The sequence below is a fragment of the Cheilinus undulatus genome, linkage group 24, assembly GCF_018320785.1.
Source record: "Cheilinus undulatus linkage group 24, ASM1832078v1, whole genome shotgun sequence".
Taxonomy (NCBI): Eukaryota; Metazoa; Chordata; class Actinopteri; order Labriformes; family Labridae; genus Cheilinus; species Cheilinus undulatus.
The window spans coordinates 19,197,777-19,219,306 of record NC_054888.1 but is presented as its reverse complement, the minus strand read 5'-3'; the positions used below and the strand labels follow the sequence as shown (position 1 = coordinate 19,219,306).

The following is a 21,530-nucleotide window of genomic DNA, read 5'->3' as shown; positions in this document are numbered from 1 at the left end:
ACAAGCATTGCCAAAGACTAAAACTTCAGACAGCAACAACCACCACTGTAACAGACCCACAAAGTGTGTTATGAGCATGTTTTTAGGTTTTGCATTCAACCTGTACTCAGTCCAGACAGTGGTTGTCCATCTGCATGTAGCTATTTTGCAAATCCACCAAGAAGAAGAACAAAGAAGAAGCAACCATAGTAAACATTCAAGTCATGACCTGAGAAATAATTGTTTATACTGCTAAGCTATTAATTGAGTTTCTATTAAGATTTGGATACTTGGCAAAGTCATGAACAGCTTAAAATATGGCCTTTTGGTAGTGTTTCCCTATGCAGAAATCACTACTTGACCCCCAAGGGGAGTTCTCTACAGCTGCGAGCCAAAATGTTGCCTCTGTTCGAATGAAAATACACTGTACTTGTATAAAACTTCCAAAATAAAATCAGATTACATTTCTGGTTAGGGTTAGGATACCAAAAGTTAAAAGTAAAAAACCTGATCTGCAAAACCTGATAACAAAATAAAATGTATAAAGTAAACAGTCTGCTCACAGGAAAAAAAAAAAAAAAAAAAAAAACTTATTGTCCATGAAAACACTATCATAGCGTTGCAGCTAAGGGTAAAGCTAGGGTTAGGATTAAGCTATGTAGGTAACATAGCTAATGAAGCTAAATCTAAAGCTAATGAAGCTACTTTACTTGCTACTTAAGCTACATAGGTAACATACCTACATAACTAAAATAGCTAATGGCTAAAGCAAACAAAGATATGTTAGCTACATTTCCTTATGCTAAATTTGCTAAAGGGTGGTTTCCTGCTACTTCATCCCCGCAACACCTGGATATTAAAATAATAAAAAAAAAGGATACCAAAATTTAAGTCAAAATTCTGACAAATAAACAGTCTGCTCACAGAAAAAAAAACTAGCTGTCCATGAAAACTGCACTAATGAATCTATGTGGCCAAGGCTAAAGCTAACTAAGCTACATGAGCTTTGTAGGTAGCATAGCTAATATAGCTAACAAAGCTAGGTCTAAAGCTAATGAAGCTATGCTACTGGCTACTTAAGCTACATATGAAACATACCTTCATAACTAACATATCTGCTAGCTCGTCCAAACAAAGATACATTAGCTAAATTTGCTTATGCTAAATACGCTGTTACTTCACCCTCGCAACATCTGGATATTAAAATATTAAAAAAGGATACCAAAAGTTAAAAGTTTAAATTCTGATCTGCAAAACCTGATTACAAAACATTTAATAAACAGTTTGCTCACAGAAAAAAAACTTGTTGTCCATGAAAACTGCACTAATGTATCTCTGTAGCAAAGGCTAAAGCTAACTAAGCAACGCAAGCTTTGTAGGTAGCATAACTAATATAGCTAACAAAGCTAAATCTAAAGCTAATGAAGCTATGCTACTCGCGACTTAAGCTATGTATGAAACATACCTTCATTACTAACATATCTGCTAGCTCATGCAAACAAAGATACAATAGCTACATTTGCTTGTACTAAATTTCCTAAAGGTCAGTTTCCTGCTAATTCACCCCCACAACACCTGGATATTAAAATTTAAAAAAAAGGAAACCAAAAGTTAAAAGTCAAGCTAAGGCTAAACTTAACTAAGCTATGCGAGCTTTGTAGGTAGCATCACTAATATAGCTAATGATGCTAAATCTAAAGCTAATGAAACTATGCTTCTGGCCACTTAAGCTATGCAGGTAACAAACCTACATTACTATCATAGCCAATAGCTAAAGCAAACAAGGATATGTTAGCTACATTTGTTATGTTACATTTGCTAAAACTAGACCCCATTTTCAGAAGTAGTTACTGAAATGCTTTGCTTTAGCTGCATTAGCTTTAGCTAAAGCATGTGAAGCTACATGGGCTTATCCACCTTATTCCTGGGGCCGCTACTGTAAATCTGAATTTGGGTGAAACTTCCAGTGCTAAGGTGGAAGTACATAAATACGTGTATTTTAATACAGCAGCTAACGATATATACTAACTATGAACAACAGCTGTTAGTAAGTGAACAAGGTGGATACCACATTATTCCTGGGGGGTCTACTGTAGCTATGAATGTGGGTGGAACATCTCGTACAGTAACAATAATAGCAAAATGTGATTCTTTCAAGGGTTTACTAAAGTGATTTAGCATCAGCAGTGGTGGAATAAGGATTTCAGCAACCCCACACACCAGAAATGTTATCTGAAGGTGGTGTACAAACTCAGTTAACAAAACGTGATCGTCTATTACTATATTGATATGAAGCTAATAAAGTTAGCTAAATATGCTTGCCTAGTTTATCTGAGGTAATGTCGTCACTTTGTACTCTTTAGTAGAGGGCGTAGAAATAATAATATTGTCCCATTTAAGGTGAAGCAGTCGAAAGTTACATATGTTAGTGTCCAAATTGCTCTAATAATCAAGTTTCACATCTCCTATTCAATGCAAAGTACCATTTAGATAGAAGGGACCAGAAGTTGCGCCCATATTTCACAGAAAGAATCATGGGGACTAGGAATAAGGTGGATAAAGCTTATTTGCGGGAATTTGTTTATGAATAAAGTTATATTTAAAAAACTTCTAAAATCTACCACCAAATTATGTCTCTTCTGATCCGATAGAGGCAACATCTCACAGTAGTAGAATGTGAGAGGGGGCATCTGAGATCTGCGGCCTGTAGCCAGACCCCTCTCAACACTCCTGATACCTTGTCATCTTCCTCTTTCCTTGTTCCTTATCCCGTCAGTTTTGTCGTTTTCTTGACTTTATCAAGCCGACACAACTATCTGTCCCATATCAAGGCATGGTTGCGCTGAGATTTGTTGCGTACCAGGCCAGAGTCCAGCAAGACCACCTCTACAAGTGGACTCGGGTCTTGTACTTGAGCATTGCACATTTGCATTGACAATGACCCGATTATCCTCAGTTACCAGATTCATGTTAATTTACTGTGTTGTGTTAACATGGCCTACATTTGAGTCTTTTTTGTGTTGTTCAACATTTAAAATTCAGGATTAACCAAATCAAAAGTCATTCTCAGAGAAGGTCTAGTGTGAATTTAAAAATACCTGCCAGAATCTTTAAAAATACAAAAACAAACACAAACCAGCCCTGTGCATGCCTGTGTTTGTAAAGGTGTGTGTGCATTTGTAGGAAAAGGTGTGCATGAGACAGGATTGTGTTTGAGCACAGCCTGCTCATAATAATCATGGGAATAATTCCTCCCTCTGCTGTGAATGACCTAATCCAGATTTGATGGTCATTATATGAGGCCTGTTTCATTATGCTGTAAACATACAGCCCAGATTATCTTAATCTCTGTAATTCCACTGTAAACCAGAATAGCACTGCTGCTGCTGCTCTGAGACCACCTCCACTCAGTTGTTTTTCTATCATTTCAGTGGCAACAGTTCAAATTATTACACGTAGTCTTGATATTTTTATATATTTAAGGCCAGTTTGTCCTCCTGAATCCTGCAGTTGACTTCCTCTAAACACTGCGGTTACTGATATGAGTATCAAATTGAATGTAGGTTACTAATCCCGGCGATTGAGCCCTTAATTAATTGCACAGTTTTGTAATAAGGCTGGGAGGATTAGCGTGTGGACAGGTGGGCAGATTTAAACCTCGCCGGGCCGGACACATGTTAAGTCAGAAGAGAAGCCGTCATCCCAAACAAAGAGGGATTTTTTTATTCCATGGAAATATTCCAAATGTCTGTTTATGTGCAACAACAACGCTTCTGCAGCCTGTAAGCTCGACTGTACGCTCAGACAATCAACGTCCAAATGCAGTTTGCAAAAGGCGACTAACGGACTTATATAATAAAAATGGAAATATGCTAAATTAAAGGGTCACTAATTAATACTTTGACTGGTACAGATCTTGGATTGTGTAATGCAGCAGTCAGCAGGGGAAGCCAAGAGCTACCCCTACTGACTGGCTGCATTACAAGCCACAAGCTCTGCCTCCTCCATGTTACCAGATGGGGCATGAGTCAAACTTTGAGAACTAAATGCAACTTGAAAAAATGAGTCCCAAACATGGTTTCTGTCTCTATAGTTAGCTCTCATCATGCTGTTTTATGTCCAGGCATCATTCCTTCAAGAAGTTTGGTTGGAATATGTTATGAGATGCTATGAAACTGACACATACCACTAGGGCTTACAGTTCTGTTAGCAAATGAGACTTCTGCATATTATTGTAATGACTCCAGTGCGTTAAGATTTTGGACAGATTTCACCAACCCAAGACTTTTGCAGGGAAGTTTAGGACTGTGACGGACACAGACGGTGCAAACTTTGAGCCTAAGTCCTCAGAAAGATGCTCAGGGTGGTCTGTTAAATAGAAACCGTGGCAATTAGGACCAGCCGGTGGATCCGTCTCTATTAGAAAAGGTGCATTTTCTGCCTCGTATAAGAATGTGATTGCATTCACATCTTGTTCTAACCATGCCAGAGACCACTTGAGTCGCACCCGAGAACAACTTTCAAAGCGGGCCAGGGAACAGATGCCTGAGTGCAGTTTATTTGCATTCATAATGACCCAAACAAGCTGGACAACGGGCTTAAAGGTGCTCAAATCTGGGACAGGACTCCTTGCGCGAACACACATCTATTTTTTTGACATTAATGTGGAAACTTCAGACCGTTAACTCTGCTATTGCAGCTGACAGATGAGACAGGAGACTACAAGCTGAAGTTGTCATGTTTAAACTCTATAAAGATATACAATAATCATATCCAAGAAGCAGATGCATTTGTAAAAGGAAAATAGAAATGTCATTTGAAAAGGCTCTCCTTTTTCTAGTTGTTCTCATAAGCAGGAAGTGCAGCACTTTATGAGAAAATACATGAGAAATTCAAGGCTGCAGGAGCTGAATTTTTCAGTGGGAAGTCAAATATTCAGAGCAGATGTCTCCGCTATAGCAAGAATTAGCTAGCAAAGAATTTTTGTGTTTACATGTGTGAAATTTCACGGCCATACTACGATGGTGATTGCAAGTGATTATCAGGACGTTATAAAACTTTCTTACCTGTCAATTCAGGCTCATTTGCATTATATTTAATCTTTTTGCTTAGATGCACAGTATGTGAATTCTACTAACACAGGTTCTCAATCTAACAAAAATATAAGATGACATCCGGGGGGCATAGATGGCCTAGAGGTTAGGCTGCACCCCGTGTACGTAGGCTTGTAGCACCTAGTATACCTACCTAGAATAGCTAACCAGGCTAAATCTACTTGCTACTTAAGCTACATAGGTAACATACATACATAACCAACATAGCTAATAGCTCAAGCAAACAAAAGTATGTTAGCTACGTTTGCTCAAGGGTGGTTTCCTGGTACTCCACCCCTGCATCTCTTGGATACCAACCATGCTAAAGGACAGTACAGTACCACCCTGCAGCCATATAGGGTTCAGAGAGTTTCAAAGATCCTCCTGTCATAGACAAAGTTCCACAATTTCAGCCCTCTCTCTTTTGAACTAACAAATATATTGCTGGTCCCAAACATGACGACCGGTAATTCTAGCAAAATTAAAAGTCACCTTTTGTGGAACTCTTCATTAATGCAGTGTTAACAAGTTGCACATTTGATATGCTGCACAACTGCACATTGTTTAAAGCTCTAAATAAATGTAAAGAACCCACCTTACCACTGAGCTGGCTACAAGCCCATAGCAAGTTCACTGTTAAGCTAGGCTGCTAAACAGTGAGTTTGATTGTTGGTGAACCCCCACCAGCTATAAAACAGTAGTGATAAGAAGTAGAACAGGGTGAACTCTTTAACTTTAGCTCAATCGAGAAACATGGCAACAAACCAACTGCTTAGCTGTACTGTTCAAACAGGAAATACGCTCACCATACATCAGCATGTTGGAATGAAGAGATCAGGGCATGTAATTTTGGATTTTATTGTACATATTTACATATTTATGGTTTTTTGATGGCATCAGTTTCAAACCAATACATCCAAGAAGTCTTCTGAGAGGAATCCGGGACGATTAGAACAACGGTGTGGCATGCAACTCAACACAGACGGACACAACGCCAATTGTAGCAGTAAGAATTCAATATAAAGCAGAATACAGAGGAAATATTTTACTTCTGTGGTATAAATGTGCTGCTTGAGAAGATGTACTCTCTTTCCTCTAAAATAGAAATCATTCACTAATCTGAATGCAAGTTTGACTTTAAGGATAACAGCCGATCTGCTCCAAAAATCCCGTCAGTGGCGACAAATCGCATATTTGATCTTGTCAGTGTGTTTGTGTTGATAGAAAACATAAAAAGACATGTCTAACTTCTCCAGAAAAGCTGAATGTGATTTTATTTTCATGCCTCTCATCACTTTCTGTGTCGAGGTGTTAAAGAGAGGATGTCTCATTTTGGAATCAAACTCTTCATTTATCTCCAAATGTCAATTAAATTCTAATAGAATCAAAATTATATCTCAATGAATAAAACATTGTGGGTAGCACGTTGGATGAGCTTTCACTGCTCGGAGTGAGGGTGGACTGTTTCTCTCTTTTCCCACACACAATCTCGTTTTGCCAGTTTCTGTGCTCACTGTTAGCCACCTTGAACAGTTTGGCGGTACGTTTAGGGTTTGATCTTCTGATAGTGATATGATAGAGCGACATGGATGAGACGATGTAAAAAAAAATCAGACATCAATGTCATACGGGCAAACGTATGGTGTATGGTGACCTGATCTGTTCCATAACAGCAGATTCTCCCTCTGTGTACGTGGCAAAGGGTCTCTCGTAATAGTACGGTCTTTCTGGCAGATATCGGACACCCCAAGAGCCAAAAACCGAACACAAAGCCTCCTACAAACCAGACAGCAGGGGTTTTAGCCCATTGCTCCAATCAAATTCTGTCGCCTATTTCTGGGTGCAGAGGGGAGAAGGAGGAGGGGGCAGCGCTGCGGGTTTGGAGGGGTTGTTGGGGTCCGTCTTTACAGAATTGTCTATCAATAGGTGCAGCCAGTGTCAGTAGTCCTTCTCATCAAACCGGGGCCTGACAAAGAGGCGGCGGCGCATGGGAAAGGGGCAGCAAGGTGAAACTAATGCCATGGATGTTTGATTCATCAGGGCCTCATTGTTGGCGGCCACGGCTGATTGTGAAGGTTCAGTCAAGCAAAAGGGGTGCGGAGTAATCAGTCGGATTTATGGTGCCGAGGGCCTCGGAGAGAGGCAGGAAAAAAAAAGAGCAGGATGGAAGCTGTTTGCAGTGAAGCAGGAAGAACAGGTCTGAAATGCAGATACCTCATAGACAGAAAAATAGGTCCAAGATGTTTGGATGCAAACTTTGCTTCACGGTAGGGAGTTTAAAAAAAATGAAAAATCCTCAAAAAACTTTTTCTTTTAAGCTGTGTATTTGCTAGAACTTAAACACCTGGAAACCACCTAACATTGATGTTTTTGAACCATGCATACTCCATAACATGCATGTATATGTGCCTACAAACATAGATAGACAACTCGCTTGCAGACTTGCAGAAACAGTATGAATGCAACTGAGTTCAACACAAACACTGAAGCACTGAAAACAATATTTTCAGGACTAAAAGTTTCAAAAGTAAAGATGCTTTCATGGTATGCATGAACAAAGATGGTACAGCAAGGTAGATTTGTCCAAGAGGATATGGCTTCAGACCTCTACAATGGGACGACCTGAACCGTGGGGCAGGAAGTGACGTACCAAAGGATGTATACCTTCCCCTCGATGTCAGAGGTTAAGGTTAACGGCTACTATTTACCACAGCAGAATTTTTTGGGGATTCAACTAAGAAAAACCCAAAGAGGGTTAAGGTTAGACACCCAGTCCCTAAAACTATGGAAAATGCAAAGAGGTTTAGGGTGAAGCACCTGAACCCTAAAGGTAGGCGTTAGGGGAAGGGGAAGGGGGATAAAATCTGGAATAACACACCACTAACAATGGAGAAGCAAAGGTGGTTAAGGTTAGGCACTGGAGCCCGAAAGATTTTTGTAAAGGGAGGGGGATAAACTTGAATGACCATACTAAAAAATATGGAGAACCCAAAGAGGGTTAGCATTAGGCACCAGAACCCTTAGGGTAAGGGGAGGGTGGAGATTGGAAATAACACTACAAACTATGGAGAACAAAAAGAGGGTTAGGGTTAGGCACCAGAACCCTAAAGGTAGGGGTTAGGGTAAGGGGATAAAATTGAAAATGACAAACCACAAACTATGGAAAATCCAAAAAGGGTCAGGGGTTAGGCACCTGAACCCTAAAGGTAAAGGTTAGGGCAAGGAGGAGGGGAAAAATTTGCAATAACACACCGCAAACTATGGACAACTCAAAGATGGTTAGGGTTAGGCACCTGGACCCTAAAATTTAGGGTTAGGATAAGGGGAGGGGGATGGCACTGAAAGTTACACACCACAATCTATGGAAAAACCCAACAAGGGTTAGAATTTATAAGAACTGCCAAAACTTATTTTCAAACATACTGTTCATCCAAGGTCATATAGACCATATTACAAAGGTTCCCAGTATTTTATCTCAAGTGCTACTTTCAATACCATGCATCGTATCTACCACAATCAAAGCTAGAGAAACACTGATTGTAAAAAATGTGGGCACTGATGTTTTACATAATAATTTAGCCAATGCTGATGGAAAATGATGCCTTTTCCATTACTTCCATTGCAGTAACACCCCCCAAAATGCCATCAAGGTCTCTTATAATTCGCCATGAGAACAGATCAGTTTGCGCGACAGTTTTATAGCTACGCTCTCTCTGCAGTCCTCCTCCACCCCAGCTCCTCCTTTAATCTGCTTCTGACTTAATATCATTCTGTTGTCACTGATGCCTGCTCTGCTCTGTTTTAATTTGCTGCATTTCTCCTTGCCTTATACTTGGGTTAGGGTGTATTAACGTCTATGATTTGAAGTGTATAAATCATTACAGCCAAAGATTTGCAGCTTTTTATATTCTAGCAGGCATTGCATTCAGCATGTTGTGCAAATTTAAACAGCTTGTAAGTTTTTGCAAATTCAACGCTTCTTTTGTTAGTATAGTGGGATTATTTTCGTTATAAAATCTACTCTATTAAAGCTATCAAAGATATCTGACTCAATAAAAAGTAGCAGAACATGCCAGAACCAATGTGCTTTATTTCTCTCTTAAACTACCTTTTAAAACATCTTCTTTCTCCTCCTCTCTTTCTTTCTTCCTCTTCATCTCCATCTTCCCCTCCATCTCTCTCCTTTATAAACCACCTTCCTGTTTTTCCCCTTCATCCCTCCATCCACCTTCCTGATTGGTCGTCACGGGGAGAAGACAGATGTAGGGCGAACAGCGGCTAAGCCGTTGTACTCTTAAGCCTAATGTGGAAGTTTTATATGCAAAGAGGTGAAGCGGGGAGGCGGGGAGGGAGGAGGATGGAGTTTGAACTGATTAGGATAATTCCTGCTTTTAATACAGCTGTCCCTCCAGCTTAAGGTAAACCAAATGTTGCCATCGGAGATTAGTGTACCTTGGCTGGTTATTAGCGACCCCCCCCACTCATGCACACGCACATCAGAAATGTCTGTAAAGCCGCTCTCGCTGGCATTAACTCAGAAAGAGAGAGGCGGGAAGGAGAAGACGAGGGAGGGAGGAAGAAAAGTGTTGCAACTTGATCTCCTCCTGCACCTGTTGGGAAACTGGGCGTGCTGCACAGAGGATTGTGAGTGTCTGTGTGTGTGTGTCTACATGTGTGTGTTTGTGGTTTAGAGCAGTCTGAATCGCCTCACAGGAATTTTAAGGACAGTCATTGAAAGTGATGACATTTTGGCTCATTTTCACTTCAAGAGAGGAACGTTACAAAGTGAACAGTCGTCTCCAGAGCAGACTTTAAATACATTTACAACATTTACACACATCAGATGGCCGTATGCTTAACTATTCACCTTAAATTACATGAAATAAAACTGTAGATACTCTATAAAATATTTTAAAAACCACCACCTTTTCTTTTTATTTTTAATAATCTCAGACTTTTTGTGTACCTGAATGTTAAACTGGCATGGACGTATTTATTTATCCATCTACTGAAGAAAAAACTTGGCCTTTTCTATCCATTTCAATAAATTATAGGGAAGATATAAAACTGAATTCATAAATGCAGCAAATTCATGTAAAATAGACAATAAAATCCTTAAAAACTTAGAAATAAAGCACAAAATGGGCAAAATTCACCCAATATTTGAAACTGATATCCAAAGTAAAACCATCGAAATTAAAATATAAAATATCCATAAAAATAAGTGTATCACAAATGGTTAAAAACCCTACCAGCAATACTCTAAAGCCTACAAAAAAGACAATATACTTCAAAATTCAGAAACATAGGGTCCAAAATTGATCAGTTCCCTTCCAGATGTGGAAATGAAGCAACAAACTGAATAAAAATCCCTTAAAAAGTCTAGAAATAAAAAAATAAAATCAACCACACTATATCTGAAGTAGAAATAAAGTGGTAAAACTGATAAACATGTTGCCATATTTTGAAAGATAAGCCTTTAAATTATGCAAAACTCTTTAAAATTCTGCAATAATGCATAAAAGTTTATCAAAATATAAAAAACAGAAACAAAAATCAAGAAAAAAAGCACCAAAAGTAATTGAAATTTAGTCATATTTTAAAAGTCACATCTAAACTCATCAATCTATTCTAAATTTGAAATAAATAAATAAATAAATAAATAAGAAGAAAAGATTAAAATATTGTGATTTTTTTGAAGGTTAGCATCAAAATGTGAAAATGTGCAAAATCCTCACAAATCCAGAAAAAAGCACCAAAATAACTTTAATCAGTGCAAAATTAATGGATATGCACCTAAAATGACTAAAGATATTTTCAAAAGTATAAGCTCTTAACATAATCAAATTGCCTCAGAATTTGGTAAAACCCCTCCAAAACATAGCCAAGTTTAGAGAAAAAGCTCCAAAATGGCTCAAAATAATTGCAAATATAGTTATCAAGCAACTCAGTTACAAAAACATGGCAAAATGTAGAGATAAAGTACCAAAAGTAATTTAGATATTGTCAAATTTCAAATATAGGCACTTAAATTCATGAAATTCATTCCAAATTCAGAAATAAGCACTACAGTTAATGTATTTATTTCTTATTGTAACAAGAAAGAACCAAAATTTATCAAAATAATTTAGGAGATTAAGCAGCATATCTTAAAAAAACTTTGCCAAATTATGAGCTAGAGCACCCAAATTGATCAAATTTTACAAAATTTAAAATGTTGGCTCTTAAATTAATGAAATCAATTCCAAAATTAACTCCAAAATTAATCAAAATTATTCCAAATTTATTGGAGGAAAACAACAAAACTAATCAACTGATTGCCAGAACACCAATATTTGTCAAAACACTCCCAATACAGCACCAAGCACTCATTGAAACACCTTTAAATTCAGATTTAAAAACTCAAAAGTGGACAAAATACCTTTAAATTTAGAACTAAAGCATGAAAAGTCATCAAAATACCTGCAAATTTTGAAACGAAGGACTGATTGTAATCCATATACCTGCTAATTTAAATATTAAGTACCAGTAGTGATCAAAATAACTCAAAAATTAGAATTAAACCACCAGAAGTAATCAAAATACCGGGAAATTTAGAAAAAAAGGCACCAATGGTTATCAAAATGGCTCCAAGTTTGGAAATAAAGTACCAATAGGTATCCAAATATCTCTAAATTTAGAAAGAAAACACCAAGAGTGATCAAAAATCTTGCAAATTTGGAAATAAAGACTGAAAAATACTTAAAATATTTCATAATTTAAAGAAATAGCACAAAAACGAATCCAGATATCAGCAAAGTATGCAAATAAGCACCTGGATTAATCAAAATCAATCTTTTTTTTTAAGTAAAGCATCAAAAATAATCCAAATAATTTTAAAAAGTCAGAAGTTAAACACCAGAATAAAAACAACTCTCTATTTTGTTCTGGTAAATGTTGCTAGAAACACATGAATAAAGGACCCTGCTGTGATTGTGTGCTATGTGCGTTTCTACCTGTCCATCTGTGCTGGCTCATCAGCTCGACTGCTCCAGACCGGTCCAGTTGGTCTCAAACCTCCACACACACACCCTGAGGAGAACAAACACACACTCTGAACTCACACTCAGAGATTCCCGCACATGTCAGATATTATGTCACTGACTTGGAGCAAGGAGAGAACGCTGCAGAGACGGCTCAGAAGGTTAAAATCAGGGTTTGTGAACGATTAAACAGAGTCTGTGCAAAAAAAAATGGAGGAATAGTCTGAACTTTAACACGGTGAGGGGTTAAAATCTGTGCATTTCACTGATTGAGATCATAGAAACCCAGAGTATTCGAACCTTCGGCCTCATGTCTCCTGTGCAGGCTGGTTTGATTTTCCATCCTTATTTGTCATAAAAGCCTTGAGCTCCAGGAGCTGATGGAGTATCTGCGATGCTATTAAAAACTCTCTCCTAGCTCACTAGGTGGGCATGAGTAACCTCTTTAAGCACTGGTAAGTAAGTATTCTAAATACGATGTGACCTAGTTCTCACACGTGTACTGTAGCTGTCACAGAATCAACCCTAATTTTCTAAAGCAAGCTACTTTTGACAAAAAGGGAGGAGAAATCCTTCGCCTGGAGCGTTTGAAGTGAACATGTGAAGATTTCCTCCCCAACCAGATATCCACTGACAACTGAAGCAACATCAAAAAGTAGCAAATTAAAACAAATGATGGCAATTTTCCATGGGAAGTAGGTGTGTCTTAAGTCCTTGGCTGACTCGATGTTTTATGTGCTTTGGGCTGCAGAGATATTACCTGATATCTTACTTCCTGCTGGAATGTTTACAAAGGAGCCTGTTGTTGAGAAGTGCTTTAAAATTAGACTCAAAGACGTCTCTGAGCTAAATATGCCATACTTTATTAAAGCATTGACCTCTGATCTTTGACTTCTGCAGCTATGGACCATGGGAGAGAAGAAAAAAGGACTGTTACAACACTCTGTTTCAGTATGACCCCCTTTAAGAAAGTGTTTGACTTAGGCAAACAATAAAATCTGACATTACTGTTTCTCTAAGACATTTCTAAAGCTTTAGGACTCCAGTGAACCATGGTGAGAGCCATTATCCACAAATGGGGAAAACTTTGAACAGTGGAGAACCTTCCCAGCCAACCAAAATGACTTCAAGAGCACATCAACAACTCATCCAAAAGAACCCAGAACAACTTCTAAAGACCTGCAGGCCTCACTTGACAATTAAGGTCAGTCATGTTTCCGACAACTGCTTTAATTCTGTTGTGAGTTTTACATCAGGCTCTATTAAATGTTTACATCAATCAGCACCATTTCGGCACAGGGGTGTCCAAACTTTTTGCGCTGGAGGATCGTGGCGCTAATTTCAAATAAAAAAATCCTGTCTAATTTAGGTAAAGATGTGCGTCATGATTGGATATGCTTCAGTGGCTAATCAATGGCTAATAGCCAGTCATTTCAAGGATTTTCTGAAGGCCTACCAATTTCAGTTGAACCCTGATTGTCCCTGGCTATCACTAGGTCTGCCCCGGTCAGAATGAGAATGATGCTCCATGTATCAGAGAATTTACAGTGTTGTTTCAGTTTAAGTCCCGAAGAAAGCACACAAAATTGTCCTGTAAAAATGTTTGTTTACAAAATTATCAGAGCAGAACTTCCTAGTGCTGAAACTAAAATACAAAGTGTATTTTTTGTGTGTTTTATTATTGACAGATAAGTATAATTTTGTATTACTGTCCCGGATGAGCCCCCAAGGTAACACAAAACCAAAATACACACTAAACAATAAATAAATTCACAACACATTTACAAACTATTTATCTTCGGTTTTCCCTTAGGTATCATTTTGTGTTACTTTCCCAGATGAGCCCCCAAGGTGAGACAGAACTAAAATACAAACTAATCCAAAAAAAATTCATGCTATATTCACAAACCCTTTTTTTCTGTTTATTGACCCATGAGTTTAGTTTTGTGTTACTATCCCGGTCAAGCCCCTAAAGTGAGACAGAGCTAAAATACAAACTAATCCAAAAAAATTAATGCTGTTTCACAAACCATTTTTTAATGTGTATTCCCTTTGATCCATGAGTAAACTTTTGTGTCACTGTCCCGGATGAGCCGCCAAGATAATAAAACTAAAGTACACACTTACCCAAATAAATTCATATCGCCTTCACAAACTATTTTTTTCAGTGTTGTCATATTAACAGATGAGTAGAATTTTGTGTAACTGTCCCAGACTAGCCCCCAAGGTAACACAAGACTACAATACAAACCAAGCCAAATAAATTCATATCCCCTTTACTACAACCCATATTTTCTCCTGTTTTTTCTTATTGATGTATGAGTATAGTTTTGTATTATCATCCCGGACGAGCCCCCAAGATAACACAAAACTAAAATACACACTCAGCTAAATAAATTCATATCGCCTTTACAAACCACATTTTCTTCTGTGTTGTCTTATTGAATGATGAGTGTATTTTTGTGTTATTGTCCTGAATGAGCCCCCAAGACAAGACAAAACTATACTATTCTTGTTACACAATAAGGAAATAGAATATACATGACAGTCAAGCATGAGCTTCATGTTCTAATACAATTTGTTGCGGGCCAATTAAAAAAGGGCCAAGGGCAACATTTGGGCCCTAGGCCACAGCTTGGACACCCCTGTCCTTGTGCAACATCTGTGTCAACGTGAGCGACAGGAAGGAAAAAAGAAACAGGCAATGGCACAAAAAGGTGCATTGCACAGATTTATGCTTAATTGACCAGTGGAATCGAGCAAAGTTTGTTGCCAACACTTGTAGGTTTTGGAAGCTGTTAGGACAGGCTGGAAGCTTGTGTGGAAACATAGAAGACTGTCTGCAATCATAATGAGCCAAACTGAGCTGTAACTAACTGAGGGGTGTGTCCAAATATATTGGTGAACCAGCAAGAACTCCTTGAGCACATTCGCCACTTAGACACCCATATTTTTTAATTTACTTTTAATTTAGGATGAAATAAAAGCAGAATATGAATATCTCATTTTAATGTCTGTTTATAAGACTAAACGAAGACTAAAACAAGCAATAATTGACAATAGTTGGACATATTTACGGCTAAATTGCAGTCCTTCTTGTGTAATCAATAAAGATAAGGCTGTGGTTAAGTCTTAACTGAATAAATGAAGGTAGAAGTTCACTCAAAGACACATTTCAAGCTTCTCTGACAGCCTGAACCAGAAAGAAATGAACACTGAGCTGCAAGAGGTGATAGCACCGTTCATTTCTGCCTCTATGACACGGAAAAGGACGGTTCATTGCATAATGCTCAACAATAACGCACCCCAACACAAACACGTACGCCACAACAAGGTTAGAGGGCAGAAGAAGAGAGAAATCATTTCAGACACTGACCCACACAAACGGATGATTACCACCACGAAGCGGCGTGGATCGATGCGGAAAGATTTCCTCCATTATCAGGGTCGGATAGTTCGAACAACATGCTCCGTGTTTGGGAACAAGATTTCCAGATACGGAGGTGAGAAATGGAAACACTTGAGTTAAAGTTAAGTATGTCATAAAAATGCTCTTAAGGAAGCAAAAGTCTAACGCTGATAAATTTCACAGTTTTGGTGATTGTTTCCATGATGGTAAAAGCAGAAATAACCAGAAGGGAGCACATGCTCACTAAGTTAGTCAAACTTTTTCATTGTTAAAGAAAACTGGACTAACCCGGGCTGAAGCTACCACTGAGAATAGTGCGATGGTTAACTGGGGGCTGTTTTGCATATTTATTTAATTTCTAAAGCACAGTTGGTTTGTCTTTCTCAGGCTGAGTCCAGTATTTTGGACTTCTCTAGGCCATCAGAAAACCTCTCTCTGCCAGCCTTTTGTTTCCCCGGCAGACCGGAGAAACATTTGGAACACGCTCATGGATATAAAACTCAGACTCAATGCAAAAAAGTACAACTCTGAGAGAGAGATGGAGAAAGTGAAGTTTACAGTTTCTATGGACGGAGAGGAATCTGAAGTTTGATTAAAATTGAACTTTTGAGACTGAAAAAAAGAGGCTGTTGTTTTTTGATCTAGTTTGGCTTTTTGAACTCTCGGAATATCAACTTGTATTTCACAGCAGATAAAACTAAATAATCAGGCTTACATATAGAATAATGCTCTTTTCTGTTTTGAGAAATATAATTACAAATGATTTGGTGTAAGCTCTATGAGACTGTACAGAAGGCATATTTATGCCATTATCTTCAAATATTTATTTATTTATTTATTTTTTGCAATGATAGCAAGTCAATAGACTGTACTCATGGCTTTGGGACTCCAGCAAACCATGGTGAGAGCCATTACCCACAAATGGAGAAAACTTGGAACAGTGGAGAACCTTCCCTAAAATGGCCGGCCAACCAAAACAACTTCAAGAGCGCATCAACAACTCATCAAGACGGTCCTGAAACAACCCAGAACAACATCTAAAGACCTGAAGACCTCACTTGACAGTTAAGGTCAGTATTCATGATTCAACAATAAAAGTAAAGGCCATTTATGCGCAACGTTAAATACGGATCCAGATACGGATGGAGCCTTCTGTCAGTGCTCCGCGTTCATTTCGTCCGTATTTCCATAAAGCTTACAGATACAGGCCAAACGGTGCAGTACCACTGGAAACCATGGGGGCAGTGTTGCTGTCACTACCCAATACGTAGCTCTAGTGAGACACACCCTGGGCTGCCCCCTGGTGGATGTATTGGTTAACATCCATGCCAACGTTAAGGATGCATGGTAAGTATGTGAGCAGTGACAGTAACATCATTTGAAAAGGACGTATACATTTTCGTACGTAAAGCGAGTATAAATGGGCCTTAAGACTGGACAAAGGAGGTATTTATATTTGAACATAGGCCATGGAGATTAGATGGGTTAATTCTTGAATAAATCAATTTATTAAAAAACTGCTTTTTGTATTTACTCGGTTTATCCCAGGATTTGCCGGCTTACCAAAATGACTTCAAGAGCACAGCAGCAACTCATCAAGGAGGTCCCAAACAACCCAGAACAATATCTAAAAACCATCAGGCCTCACTTGACAGTTAAGGTCAGTGTTCATGATTCAACAATAAAAGTGAGACTGGACAAAGGAGGAATCTATATTTTAACATGGGCCACGAAGGTTAGATGGCATTTATTCCTAAATCAATTGATTTATTAAAAAACTGCCTTTTGTATTTGCTCAGTTTATCTCTGTCTAATATTAAACCATGGTGAGAGCCATTATCCACAAGGGGGGAAAACTTGGAACAGTGAAGAACCATCCCATGATTTGCCGGCTTACTAAAATGACTTCAAGAGCACAGCGACAACTCATCAAGAAGGTCCCAAAACAATCCAGAACAACATCTAAATACCTTCTTTTAACCAAGAAATGTTGTCAAGTTCTGATAAAACTGGTGCTTTAGCAGCATCCACGCTAAGCTCTTCTGCCACAATTGCACTGGCCTCTTGTTGCTGCTTGTTTATGTCACGACTCCTCTGCGCCTGAGAGTACTGCCCCTTGTCGCTGACTGGTCCTGTCACTTTCTAACCGGGTCCAAACGGTTCAGATAGGAGCTTTGCAAGATGGATTCGCCAGTGAGAAACATGGAAACTTTGCAAGGTTAGTACCACTCTGTTTTAAGGGGTAGAGGAAGGGCTGAATCAGCCCTAATTATGCCAACAAGGGAGAAGCTAAACCTTTTTATAAAAGACTTAAAACACTTTCTTTACAACATGTGTTATAGCTGCCTAAAGCACCATGATAAGATCATTAAAAGGCCGAATCAGGCCTTTGTGCCACCATTTGAAACTGTGTGGGAAAAATGGGAATAAAGGCATTACTTTTTGGAGCCTAGATGAGAAATGTTTGCATGGGAAGTCATGACTCGGGATATGAGAAGTCTGACTGCATTACTGTGCACAAAACCGGTGGTTTTCTCTAGCTTTTGTGTACAATGGGGTGTTAATTGAAGTTACTTCCTGTTTATTTTGGTGTCCCTCTGCTGATTCCACCATCTTGCATGCACCTGTGCCATTGCCACCTGTGCTTTTTCAGGTTTTTGCTACAATAAGACAAAGTTCGTTGTAACTCCATACTCGGGTTAGGGTTAGGATATCCCACTCCATCCATCTGCCTAACCCCGCAATAAAGGATGAAGCCCCATAAAATAATCTTCAGAAATCTCAGTTGTAGTCTCACCGTCTTTACTCTATCCCTATTTGCTCCATTGTGCCTTTGTTTACATCCTAATCAGCAGATGTGACTCCACTCGCGCACATCCTCAGTGAGCTGAGAGCGAGCCGAGGCGCGATGGCCACAGGCGGGTCAGCGGGTTAATCACACTTGACTCAGAGCTCATTGCAATTGTCTGAAACACTTTAGACGTGGAGTGCAGACCTTTCAGCGGAAATCCCATTAACCTGGCGAAAAGAGCGTTTAAACACGGTGACTGGAGAAGCGATTAGGTTCAATTTGAGATTCCCGCTAAGCAGAGTGCCGCACTCAGCCGGAGAGAGGACAGGAATAAACGCAGTGTGTCTGAACTTAACCTGGACCTGAGAGGAGACTCGTCTTTAGGAGAGTGAGCACAATTGTCATCAATTTATCTGTAATTATCAGAGCTGGATTACAGACAGGAGGATCTGAAGAGGTTCTCTGAACCAAAAATATGTACATTAAGGGCCTCAGCTCATCATTTTCTCATCAAACTCTCACAACAAAAGGTCTAAATCAAGAGTAAGAGATCTGACTTTTCTCTCTTGTCTTGTTATTCCATGCACTCCACTTGTCCCAAGGGTTGTTTAACCCTGAAAATAAGCAGTTTGTTTGAACTTTGAACCCAAATCTCCTGCCCTTCCATGGGCCTTCTTGGAAAGCATTTTTATCTCAACAGAGCGGCATGTTTAAATACTTCTCACTAATCCTTGCTTGCATTAATGTTGATGCACCATGCTGCTGCTAGCAAAGCTTAACCTCCTCCATCCCAGCCTCCTCCTTTCAGGGGCGTAGCTAGGGATTTTGGGCCCCCAGAAAGAATTTACACAGGGCCCCCCTTAACTGGTGAGACAAGCAACATATGTTGAGTCTTTTTGTACAAATATCTATAAATTTTAATGTATTTTTGAAACATAATTTACCAATTTGTGAGCAACATTTTTATTATGGTTAAATTAAATTTGCTTGCAACATTTTGCAGCACTGTACTATACCATTTGGACATTTTTAAGGGAGGAGCATTATTGTATTTTACCCTATTTTATGCAGATTTCAGTCTGTTGACCGATTTATTTAGTCCAGTGTTACTCAACCCTGCTCAACCACAGAGCCAAATTGTTGAAAAATGCATTTGCAAGAGCCACAATCTAAGTGGAGAAAAATGGAAATAAAGATAGGTTAAAGGTAGCAAAAATGGTCAAACAGCAGCAAACACTGAGAGAAAAGTGACAAAAATGGGAAGAAAAATGGCAAAACAGGGCAGAAAGTGGCAAAATGGGCTGGAAGTGACCAAAAAATGAGTTAACGGTTGCAAAAATGGTCTCAAAGTGGCAAAACCATGGCAAAAAATGAGTGAAAAGTGACTAAACTGGGCAAAAATCAGAAAAAAGGTGTGAAAAATGGGCAAAGAGTGGTATTTAATTGCAAAAAGCAGCTTAAATAGGCAACAAGTGGCAATTTAGGCAAAAAGGGGCAAAAAAATTGCAAAAAGCAGGATGAAAGTGACAAAAATGGGCTGAAAGCAGCAAACACTGAGAGAAAAATGGCAAAAAAGGGCAAAAAGTGGCAAAAATGGGCTGGAAGTGACCAAAAAATGAGTTAACAGTTGCAAAAATGGTGGAAAGTGACTAAATTGGGCAAAAATTAGACATAAAAGCTAAGAAAAAATGGCAAAAAGTGGCATTTAATTGTAAAAAGCACCTGAAATGAGGGAGAAGCATTCAAAAAAAGGCAAAAAAGGGCAAAAATTGCAAAAAGCAGGATGAAAGTGTCAAAAATGGGCAAGAAGTGACATAATGAAGTGGCAAAAATGGGCTCAAAGCGGCAAACACTGGAAGAAAAATGGCAAAACAGGGCAGGAAGTGGAAAAATGGGTGGGAGGTGACCAAAAACTGAGTTAATGGTTGCAAAAATGGTCCCAAAGTGGAAAAAACATGGCAAAAAATGAGTGAAAAGTGATTTAAATGGGCAAAAAGCATCAAAGAGTGGCAAAATGGGAAATAAGTGGCATTTAACTGCACAAGGCAGCTTAAGTGGGCATTGAGGATCACTGCTTTAGTCATTTTTGATTTAATAATGTCACTAATTACTAAGAAAATATAAATCAAAATACACTTTTCATTTCGTGCTTCCCAAGGGTTCCTCCCTACGGTAGGCCAGGGTAATCAGTACCCTTTTTTCCCCCTGTGCTACACCTCTGCCTCCTTTATAGCATAAAGTTTGTTGCACCCTCTTATTCAAGCTACTTTGGAACAATTGCTTCTGAACTGATTCTATTGCATTCATTATACATTGTTTATAAGATTTTCCATCCATAAAATGCATGATGTGGCGTTCAAGAGCAGCTCAGTAAAAAATGACTATCAAGTGAATGTAAAATAAATGGAAAAGCGCATCAAAATCTTTTAAATCCAACCATCTCCATCCCTACCTTTGACCCCTTAAATCTAATCAGTTCAATCTTGAGTCGAATTGGACATTTATGCAAGGTTTGGAGAAAAACCATCACTGATCTCGGGATATCCCGTTCAAAAGAACGGCCTGGAGGGACGAGAGGACGGACGGACAACCTGAGAACACCCAGCCTCCGGCTTCAGCTTTAAAAATAGGTGCAGTAAAGATAAGAGAAAGAAGATGGAGGAGGAAAAGGTGGTTAAAGAAACAGGAGAAGACATAGAGGAAGGTCTTGTATGCGTAATAATTCATGTCAGCCTTCTCGCTGAGGGATGTGAGTTCAAACATCTAAAGCTCAAAGTTTGCACCACTGCACCGCTGCTCATCACATTAAGGTTACAGAGACGAAGGTAAGCAGGGCATGCTTTTCTCACACTACAGTAACCACACGTCACACAGCATCCATTCAACGCACAGAGCCAAACAAAGGTACGCTCGTATGCTAATACCCCCGCTTGCCTTTTTCACCCCTGCTGTAAAACAAGCCGTGCGGTGACTCACTCGCTCAGTGGATGACACACGGGCCTGAATCATCGTCAGAGCTGCAGGATAACGCTGGATTTGAGCGATAAGAGCGTTGATTGAAGTTTTGGAAAAGGAAAGTGGAAAAAATCAGCCTGTTTTGTTTGAAATCTTTCCCTTTTTTCTTTGAATCAAGCTCTTTTTGAGTGGATTTGGCTGCAGGTGCAAAACAGGACGGCAAATTAGAAGAAAAAGAAGGTAACTTGATCCAAAAGAGACAAAAAATCTTCATATTCAGC

At 39.0% G+C, this 21,530-nt stretch overlaps 1 protein-coding gene across 1 annotated transcript in view; it reads right to left on the bottom strand.

Moving 5' to 3' along the window:
* Nucleotides 1-21,530, bottom strand: part of zeb2b (zinc finger E-box binding homeobox 2b) — a 230,173-nt gene that overhangs the window by 194,037 nt on the left and 14,606 nt on the right. Inside the window, 1 exon segment of the mRNA XM_041781782.1 lies at nucleotides 12,068-12,143. Within this exon segment, the coding sequence (XP_041637716.1) occupies nucleotides 12,068-12,143 (76 nt within the window).